This window comes from Carassius carassius, chromosome 25, assembly GCF_963082965.1.
Source record: "Carassius carassius chromosome 25, fCarCar2.1, whole genome shotgun sequence".
In the NCBI taxonomy this organism is placed as follows: Eukaryota; Metazoa; Chordata; class Actinopteri; order Cypriniformes; family Cyprinidae; genus Carassius; species Carassius carassius.
Genome location: NC_081779.1, coordinates 22,931,243 through 22,941,773, shown reverse-complemented (window position 1 = coordinate 22,941,773; position 10,531 = coordinate 22,931,243). Strand labels below are relative to the sequence as shown.

The 10,531-nt window shown below is 36.3% G+C and overlaps 2 protein-coding genes across 2 annotated transcripts; both read right to left on the bottom strand.

Moving 5' to 3' along the window:
- Positions 1-622: 622 nt before the first annotated feature.
- On the bottom strand, positions 623-4,793 carry LOC132104890 (uncharacterized). Its single transcript, XM_059510405.1, has 7 exons — positions 4,721-4,793; positions 4,490-4,615; positions 4,276-4,359; positions 3,882-3,968; positions 3,282-3,517; positions 2,918-3,077; positions 623-795 (listed from the first exon to the last, which is right to left on the bottom strand). Exons 1-7 carry the CDS (start codon positions 4,791-4,793, stop codon positions 668-670), a joined length of 894 nt encoding a protein of 297 aa, XP_059366388.1. The 3' UTR covers positions 623-667.
- Positions 4,731-6,848, bottom strand: LOC132104760 (uncharacterized). Its single transcript, XM_059510308.1, has 3 exons — positions 5,112-6,848; positions 4,913-4,993; positions 4,731-4,832 (listed from the first exon to the last, which is right to left on the bottom strand). Exon 1 carries the CDS (start codon positions 6,829-6,831, stop codon positions 5,128-5,130), a length of 1,704 nt encoding a protein of 567 aa, XP_059366291.1. The 5' UTR covers positions 6,832-6,848; the 3' UTR covers positions 4,731-4,832; positions 4,913-4,993; positions 5,112-5,127.
- Between the last annotated feature and the right edge of the window lie 3,683 nt (positions 6,849-10,531).

Below are 10,531 nucleotides of genomic sequence, written 5' to 3'. Positions count from 1 at the left end.
GTGGAGTTCTTTAAAGGGTCGGGGGACGTTATTTTGAGGACCTTCACAGAACATTCAGGACGTTATGTGAACGTTTTCAGAACGTCCCCACTGGTCTCAAGGACCTGTAGGGAACCAAACTAGAATTTTACTGCAAAAAACACTTGTTCTTTCAGAACTTTAAACAGGAATAAGCATGCACGTTTAACACATTCAAAGATAAAATCAGTCATTTATTTTGTGTGAACAAAAACAGATTATAAATAAATTATATATTACATAAATTATATATATATATTATACACACACACAAATATTAGGAAACAGTAATAACAACAAGAACACATATTTATATTCATTTTATGTTGCGTAAATGGTGAACAACAAATAACAAAAACAATAATTTATATTAAATATATACTGTGTGTGTGTGTGTGTGTGTGTGTGTGTGTGTGTGTGTGTGTGTGTGTGTGTGTGTGTGTGTATATGTGTATCAGTCACTGTCTCCATCCTCAGGAGGTGCCCGATCTTCTTCCGCTGCCTGAAAAAATTAAACATTATATTTACCAATCACTTCAACGACTTTTTAATTACTTTTAACTCCACTTTGTTTATAAGTACCGGTACTAAGTAAATAAATCAAAACAGTTATGTTATTCTAGAGAATAGAGAGAGAGAGAGAGAGCTCTCATTGAATAAAACAACTTACAGGTGTTGCGACCAACTTGGCACGGTGAGGTGCATGTTTGAGGGTTTCCCCTATACATGTATCAATTTCCTTTTCTGTGTGTTTCGGAAATTGTTTGGCACAAGCACCTAGAAGAGAAAAAAAAATGTAACAAAATAAATGTGAAAAGTCTCAGGGCTCAAAACTATGCTGAAAAGTTTTTACAAGAACAATAGTCACAGCTCCACCGAACAAAAATTGAAAAAAGAGACACTTAAACACTTAAAATGGACCATTATTATGACGTTATTGTTATACATTTTTAAATATGTAGACTAGGCTATTATAGGTATTTTTATAGTTTGGATTATTTTATATTTTTATTTTATATTTGTTATAATATCCCATTAGTCCTAATAGATGCGATTTCAACTACTTCTGTAGTACTTTCATAAAGAACACCGCTTTTTCACATAACGCAGTGAAGCAGCCCTGCACGAGAGAATAATTGATTCTATAATAAGAACTGATCAACCGTTTCAGCACCATCGCCTCGGACAGCACCGGGGAACGGCGCGATGTGGAAATAATATTGCTGATGACGCAATTGCCCTGCTCCCTCCAAAATGGATACAAATGCATATTCTACAAGGGGGTTAAAATAATCTAAATAAATATATGACGATTATCACTATTGACATAAAATGTGAAAATAAATTAAAAGTGTTACGCCATATTACAGTAGGCAGTTATGACATGCAAAATATGAATTTTTATTTAAGCGTTGAGCATTATAAACAATCAGACATGAATCTGATGAGCTCATGATGCAATAACCAATCATATGAGTTTAGATAAGAGTTAAGAAAAAAAACTGCTGGTTTGCGGGAGTTTTTGCCGCGTTCACGCCAGTGCCGCTCACCTCAGACAGAGACAGACACAATCTGGATTTCACTGAATTCACTCGTGGAAAACTGTATATGTAAGTGAGATATTAATTTATAATCCTATTGTTTTTTCCATGCTACTAAAATAACGACTTGATTTTGTAATCGGAAAAACTAATTAACTAATTCATAAATGGGTCTTGTGATAGTCTACAATAATTTGTATTTGTAATATTGCAAATGTTTTTGTGTTTTCGTGAAATTAAATATAAGCATAGGCCTATATGGTGTAGTTTACAGCTAGAGTCCTGCACGGGTTCGGGTACCTGTAGGTTTTTGCTCAAACGGATGAAAAATATCCACCTGTTTTGGATACGGGTGCAGGTCGGGTCGGACACGGGGGAAACATGGGTTTAAGACAATCACATGCAAACGTAATGCATATTTTTAGGAACACATCTACAAAAATATGCCTGTATTTCAAGTTGATAAAATAATTTTTAATAAAACAATTTAAAATCCATATCAGTTTATTTGTGTCCACGCGCCACACCGTCCCAGGAATCTATAACGTTAACTATACTTCCACTTTTAAAAATTCATCATAACCGCGCGCGCGATCTGCTTGCAGTCGTCGAGATGGATTCTGAGGAGTTTAAGAAAAGAATAGCTAGTGGAGGAGTTTGTAAAGTTGTCGACAATACGTCATCAAAAATCAAGTCCAATATGTGGGAGAAATTTGGAGTTAACTGAAGAAAATATTGTGAACGGCTTATTTGCTGCATGCATTTTCGTGTTCGGAAATGTGGAACTTCATTGCTGAGGAAGCACAGATAACTGGTTAAGTGAGGAAGCTCATTAAATAACTTCATATTCATATTTTCTCACAATATTTTGTCACCTATATCACAATGCATCTGTTATGTTCTTATTTTTTAAATTCTCATATTTACATTTACATTTATTTGTTTAGTTTATTTTAATAAAGTTTTGACATCCAAAAGTACACTTTATGAGCAATATGAATAAGTGAATAAGTAAAACTAAAACCATATGAAACATTTATGATTATTAGTGATGAAAACAGTTGTGCTTCTTCACATTTTTGTGTTTTTCAGGGTTATTTGATGAATGAAAGAAAAAAAAGCAGCATTTATTTGAAATGTAAATCTTAACTCTCTTTTCTGGCCAATTTAATGCATCCTTGCTGAATAAAATGATTTTTTTTTTTTTTTACTTGTTTTTTTTCCGTTTAGAAGTCAAAAACGAGAAAACAAATTATTCGAAGGTACAGGGTAAGTACAGACATTTTTCTGTTTATCATTTGCTCTTTAAAAAGTTGCATGATGAAGTGAAAAGAAGAGAGAAGTTTTGAAAAGCATACTTAAAACAATATGGTGGAGGGCTGTCCCAATGAAGGTCAGTTTTCCTTTTCGGCCTTTCAGGCTGTAATTTGACCAGGCCTCATTGGTGGCTATTTTCCGAAGGATTCTCCTCACAGCGTCTCCAATGTTGCTACCTCCCATCAGGCTCAAAAACTGTATCTATGCAACATATAAAGATAAATAAAGCAAATGTTAGTATTGCAATGCCACATGGAGCAGGGTAACTGCTGACACACAAGCAAATGCGAGAGGTGTATTTAATTCTGATAATTTAGCCTACATGCACACAGATCTACATTTTGAACTTAAAAATGTCACTTTTGTGACAAAAAGGTTACTGACCCCTGTGCTATATCAACATACCATCCTTTTTTTCCCTTCTGGGCCCTCAAGTTTTAATAGGAAAGCTTGCAGCTCCTGCAATGTTTTGCAGGGCCTCTCAATGGTCTCCTGTGGTGGTGTTGTGATGGTTGCCGGACCAGGACGATTCTGTTGAATAGCCTGGATCAGACGCTCAATAGAATTGGAAATATCTGTTGACATTCTCTCAATTGCGAGGAGCATCCGCTGCTCAGATTGTTCGATGAGATGCTGGAAATCTGAAAAATTTAGATGGGTGAGATGATGATGATGGAAGGGGGGGTTCATCTTGACATTTAGTTATTTGCTTAGTATTCAGGCATATGTGTGGTACTTCAAGAAATAAAATATAGACATTGGCATGACTGTATTGCCAGATGCAATAGCTGGTCTAATTTGGATAGTAAGTCAAGTCATCTTCATTTATATAGCACTTTTAACGATGCAGATTGTTTAAAAGCAGCTTTACAGAGATGAATGTATAATTTAAGGTAACAGAGATTGAGATTAGAAAATGCAGCCATAATCTTAATTTATTGAAGATTAAAAAAAAAACCATTTATCTTAACAAATGAATAGAATATCAACATTAAAAATGCATACCATGAAAAGTATTATTAGCTGAAAGATTTGGAAGGGATGGCTCATCTTCCTCAGGTGAGTGAGCTGTGATGTCAGTAGGTGGTTTGTCTAAAAACAGACATTGAAAGCATGCGATAAACGAAGTTCAGGGGAGTTGAGTACTTTTACACAAAATGCCATGACAAAAAATACCAACCTGCAACTCACACAATATAAGACACTCCAACCAAATTCAAAACATTTTTAAAATAGGATTTCCATTAGAAATTTGTTTGTACTGTATTTCACACAAAATAGCTTCTTCCCGTCAGCTGGCAATGCACTTATTTTGCCTGTTCACTAATTGACGCTGACGCACCACCATCAAATCAACACAACACAAGAAATTACACCAAAAGTTAAATCTGTTACTTACAACTTGGAGGCTTTGGGAGGCTTGATGGCTTCTGAGAGGATGTTGACATTTTTCTCCTTTTTTTGGTAGGAATCTCACATTCTCCTATTCATTCAGGATGAAACAGTTTATATATAGTTTAGTTTTATAGAGTAGTTTTCTCTGTAATCATGGCATGATTTTTATACATAAACAGTGGACTAATGCATGACAAAAAGCAATCGCATATGTTTACCTTCACTCTCGGTCCAGTATTTTGATGGTACTTTTTTTTTCCGCTCTTTTAGCACCTCTTCTTCTGTGTCCACGTTTGAACTTTCTACAGCTTTTTTGGCTCGTTCTCTGGCTGTCTTATAGTTGTCTAAGGACAGAGTAAATTTGAGTTGTCTTTTTAGTTTTTGTAATCATTTTACTGTGTAAAGGCAGTGTACTTTCATATGACTATATATTTATTCAGTTTTCTCACCGGTCTCGGAGAGTATTCTTATTTTGTGCCGCTTCCAGAGCTCCTTATCTGGCCTTTGGGAGGCCTTTGCCATGGCAGCAGCGTTTCTACGGGGCCAGTAGCAAATCAGAACCTAAAACATTTCAGGGAATATGTTATTTCCGGTATTACGTGTGTGTGTGTGTGTGTGTGTGTGTGCGCATGTACCCTTACCCCATTCACCTCCTCTACCCATAATGCAGGCGCCACAGCAATTGCATTTTCTTGTTCAAAAATAACTATGTAAAATCCAACCTACATTACAAACAGAAGAACAGACACTCCTTAGAAAAGACGGTCAATATTCAGTATATGAAATCTAAGTTAAGACATTAAAGCAATGACAGAAAAAAAAATAATACTAACTATGTACATATTTCCATATTTCATTAATCAAGGTCATGAAGGAGAGAAAAGACAACTTTGCGGCCATGCCCATCCTCAAGGATCATTGCCCTTCCTTGCAAGTTTGCCTTGTCCAGGATCTCCATCTTTGATGGACCACATACATAGGCTCCATAGATCATCGAGTCACATGGCTCGTAAAGGTACGACGTTAAGTGCGAGAATACTCTACATAAGAGCTTTCCGGAGTTGGTCCTCTCCAGAACTTCACAGCAGGATGTTGGGCTAACAATGTAAACATTATTAGGATGTTTCAATTGTATTGGTTTCTCTTCACTTGTTTGTATAGGAATCTGTGAACGTTCTTGGAGCCGTTTTGCTGCTTGGACTAGAACATGGTTTCCTGATCTAACCATCTTCTTCAGCTGGTGCATGTAGCTCTCAAACGCAAAGGCACTGCATTTGTCTAATGATCCATATGTGGTGGCATCAGCAGTGAGGTGAAGCAGTGAGTGCACATTGTACACTAGGAATTCTTTCCCATATATGTGCCGGCCTTGTTCTACAAAATATGTGAGGAGTTCATGGGCATACACATTGTGGGTTTGTGTTAAATGTGGAGACACTAGTATACACAAAGCCACACTAAAGGCCATGAAATGACTGTATAGGGTTTCTGGCAGGATTCCCCGGAGAACAACTTTGCCAGTGTAGAGCATAAACTGCCTGAATTCAGTGGCCTTCCACCTCTCCAATTCCTCCAGACTGCGTGGCTTCCTGGCAAAAATATGGGGTATGTCATTTCTCAAGTTCCTTAGCCTCTGATTGACCTCCCTCAGCTGAGCCGGCGATAGTCGTTGCCCCGACTTGCCCTGTGACCATAGTAGGAGCATTTTTCTCATCACTCCCAGGCAGCACTGGTGCATGTAGTCAGCAGGGAAAGACTTGATCATGTCAATTTGGAGATTGCTGAAAGGGGACACAGCATTTTCGTGATGATGTTCTGGTTGGTGTTGCTCTCTAAATGAGACATCGTTCCTCAAAGTGAGGTCATGCACTTGTTGGTAAGTGATGCGCCCCTCCCAGTTGCCTTTTTGGGTGCATTTGTCACAGCCATAGTAACCTGAGAATTGTTTGATGCACTTCAGCATGGCTTTTGCTGGTGCATCACAGGTAATGCATCTCAATCTTACATTGAGTGTTGTTTCTCCCCATGCAAAGCCATTCATTAGAATCATTTTCAGTTCATCTGATATGACTTTAATGAAGTCCAGTGATTTGGGCTTGGCCTCAGTGAGGGCAATGGTCAAAGGAAATGTGCTTGCTGGTTTTAGATGTACTGTGCAGAGTACAGGCCAGAAAGATTTACCAGTGCTCTTAAAGAGTGGCAGTCCATCTACATTGAGGGAAATCTCAAGCTCAGTGATGTCTTTTGCATAATTGTAGGGATACCGATTCAAGCACATGATTAATTGTTCAGTCACTCCTAATTTAATGCATTCCACACCAGACACCATTTGGCTTTCAACAGGATCCGTTTTTAATAATGTTTTAGTAGTAGATGGCAGGTGTTTATGCCCGTGATTCCTGAGAATTTTGAGCAGTTTTTCTGCAGCATTGTGCTTGATATTATATTCATTGATCCACCTCTTTAACTCCTCTTCTAAATTTTCAGTGGGCATATCAATGTTGGCAGTATTCTGAAAAAACTCTCCATCCATGTCACTACTGGAATATTCAAGAACCATATTCTCTGTGTCTTCTGCCATTGTATGTTGTAGTGATGTGACTGCACTGATGTCAGTATTGACAAACGACATTTCATCGCTGTCACTATTAGATTCTCCAGTCATTGCATTTTTTAGGCCTGGGTTCCAGATTGGCATAGTGTCCCTGGGATTGTGTGCTTCATTGTTTAGCACAGTACTAGGACCAGCTGCGTTAATGTGCACATTTCTCATTTTCCGTTGTACCCTCTGCCATAGTCGTTTGTATTCTCTTTTCCTAGCTTCTGCAGGCATCCAGTTGTGTGACACAGCTATGTGTTTTTTTCTCTGCAAATGTGTACACGCATGTTATTTAAGTAAAAAACCTAAAGATCGTAAATTTTTAGGCAAATACAGTGATCTTTCACGCCACATTATAAGGTGAAAAACATCTTGATATAACATTGAACTTATCACATTGCTGTGAAATCGATCCCTTTTCTGGCATGTCAGCAATATGCTGTAAATTTGAAAACCTTTTTTGCAAAACAAGCCTACCTTCTGAGATGACATCATGGTAATCTGTCTGTAGGGCAGGGTCTGGAAAGCACAGAAAAGAGACAAAGTGAATTGAAATCACATATACGTCGACGTGGGACAATTTTATTTACACTTGTTACTTCAAAGGATACAGATGATATTAGATACAATGCCTGAATTGTGAATTGCCTAACCGGTTGTGCATTAAATTGTAATTTCTATAATTATTACTATAATTATTATTATTATTATTATTTTATTTTTATTTTATTTTGTTTGTGTGTTTTGTATTTATGTATTTATAGTTTGTTCTGGTTTTGTTATGTTTTGTTAAACATGGACCTTTATTTTCACCAAAAAGGCTTATTTCTTCTTTTTTTCTGCTTATTTCTAGGCTCTTTTTTTAAATGCAAGCGCAAACTGGGTGCTGGCTGTTTGGCCAGAATAAGCTCAAAGTCGTGCACCTCTAGAAGCGGAGTTTCGTGCAAAGTTACAAAAAATGCCGTGCACACATTTGCGCGAAATGGGGTCTCGCGCCCACTGTGATGGCGGCACCGTCGCGCTTGTGCGGAGGTTGAGGGACGCGCGCACGCTCACAGCCAAGCCTGTGAGAAGGCGCGTTAAATTTCAAATAAAGTATAATTTACAATAATGATATTAATTGTATTCATAATTTATTTTAAAGTAGCTAATGTTAACATGACAGACCCTAAAAAATTAATGAGCTTATCTGAAAAGGATAAGCTACTTCTTTAGACCAAATGACGTCACGTAAACATAACGGTATTTAACGACAAATAACGGCGATGACAGTGCGGACCAGTGGTATAAAGTTAAAGAAAAAGACGGAAAAACAGTTTGTCTGAGTAAATGTGGTACATTTATTACTGGAAAAGAAAGTCCGTCAATTTTATGACAATTTATTCAATTTCTTGTGGAAACGGCCGTTTTACCATGAGAAAATTTCGCTCAAAAGCTAACGTTACTGTCCTTATAATTCCATATTATTATTATTTATATCATGTAACGTACATTATATGTCATTTTGTTTTGTGTTTTTAATTTAAATAGAATGGTTAATTAGAAGAATTACCTCAGAGAAACTGACAGTTGGGATGTCCAGTTGGGATGTCCACTGAGTGAGTGAGGTGTGAGTACGCTGTGTGTGAGCGCGATGGTCACAGACCCCAGCTTATATACCCGCTGCCAGATTTAGAATTTGTGACCTATATAGGTGTTAAACGTTTTTTATTTTATAAAAAAAATATGTATATTTATATAATGATATATTGCGTTATAATACTAATAATTTCGTTATATTATGTAATGGATAATGTGAAAAATAATAATAAAGAAAATAATAAAGAAAATAGCCATTTCCGTCTAGATACCTGCGTCCATAGCAACACTTTGTTTTTCATGGCAACGGTGTGTTATACTTAGCAGCGCCTGTTATCCATAAATAATACATTAGAATTCAAATATATAAATTAAATGAGTATAAATTAATATATATACATATAATTTAGTATTATTTACTAATAAATAATTCATATTATAATAATTGTAATTTAGTATTATTTTTACAATTTATTTAAAAATGTTTAATTGCAAATAAACCCAATAGGTCATATTTCCCGGTTGTAAAATTGTCGTGTTTTATTCGTCTTATAGATAGGCGAACATTTCTCATGAAAAATCGTTCATTATTGTAATGTATAAGATTATAAACGTCTTACCTGTTTTTTCTTCTCAGATGTGTAGAACCTGACTCATCCGATTGATTTTTTTCTTCATGGTAAAAAATAAATAAATAAGTCTTCTCCCAGAATGAGGTTCAAGCAGCTGCTTTCCTTTTGTATGTATATATATATTTATATATTTATTTATTTATTATTATTTTATTTTTTTTCATTACCTAGATACATATAGGCCTATTATAATTATACAACATACAAAAACCAGTGGCGGATACAGAACGTCATTAATAGGTGGGCCTGGTGAATATACAGAGGGGCCTCGGGTTTTTTAATCTTATACACCTGATTCCCGGGCTCTGTATTATAGAGCTTTCACACTGCGCGCGGATGCGGTCCGGCGATCCGTTCCATGTGCGGTGCAGTGCAGAGATCGTTTCCGCACCGAGTCTATTTCTGATGTGCTGCACGCGCTGAATTAAAGTGACAGGCTGACGGTGCATGGTTCGTGGTCAAAATGAACACAGATTGACATGAAAATATAATTATCTCACCATAAATGCGTTTAATTAAATAAAATGTAGTAATCTCACCATAAATGCATTTAATTTATTTATACTTTTACACAGTCATCTTTTTTTACTTTAGGACCAGGGTAAAGCAAGGAAAAATAAAATTTACTTCAACAAGGCGACATAATGAACAACTCTCGTCTCATTCATGGTGGAGGTGAAAAAACTATTTCTTTGTGACATGCAATATTTATTGTATTAAAACTTAAATGCAAAAGAAAAGGCATGTTAGTCGGCTGTTTTTGTCAATTTTAAGATTTGAAATGTTTGCGATTTTGCGAAGTACTACATGGTTAAATATTTTACCACTTGTTTGAGCAACTTAATATATAAATATATATAAGTAGCGCTGAATACGTTGTTTAAATTGTGTTAAAACGTCTATTAAAGAGTGTATATGTACAAAGAGAATCGCAATGCTGACAACCCTTTTTTTTTTACTTTTTTAATAAAAGTTTCTGATAACTTCTGGATTTGAAATACAAATAGTGAGTATGTGTTTGTGGTAGCCTACAGTCTGGATCAGTGACGCACTGCACACGGAGTATGTGTGTTTCACAGTGTAACAGTGTAACAGTGGTGTTACGCCACTTTTAAGTCAGTGCGCGCACGGAGAGCGTGTGGCCGGCCCGTGCAGAAAACAAATTCACAAGAGAACCAGCTGTGTTGCATGATAGCATCACTGGACTGACACGTGATATGCCGACATAATATTTTTATTTTGTAGCTATTTTTCGTAGCTACTTTACTTAAATGTCCTCATGAAACTATTAAAATTAAATTATTTATTAATTTGTTATTATTAAAATTAAAAAAATTAATTGTTTTTATTAATCTGATTGGGTGGGCCACCAGTCAATCTGCCCACCCAGGCCCACCCATATATCCGCGCCTGACAAAAACTAGCCAGAACACATCTAACAGAACAAAAGT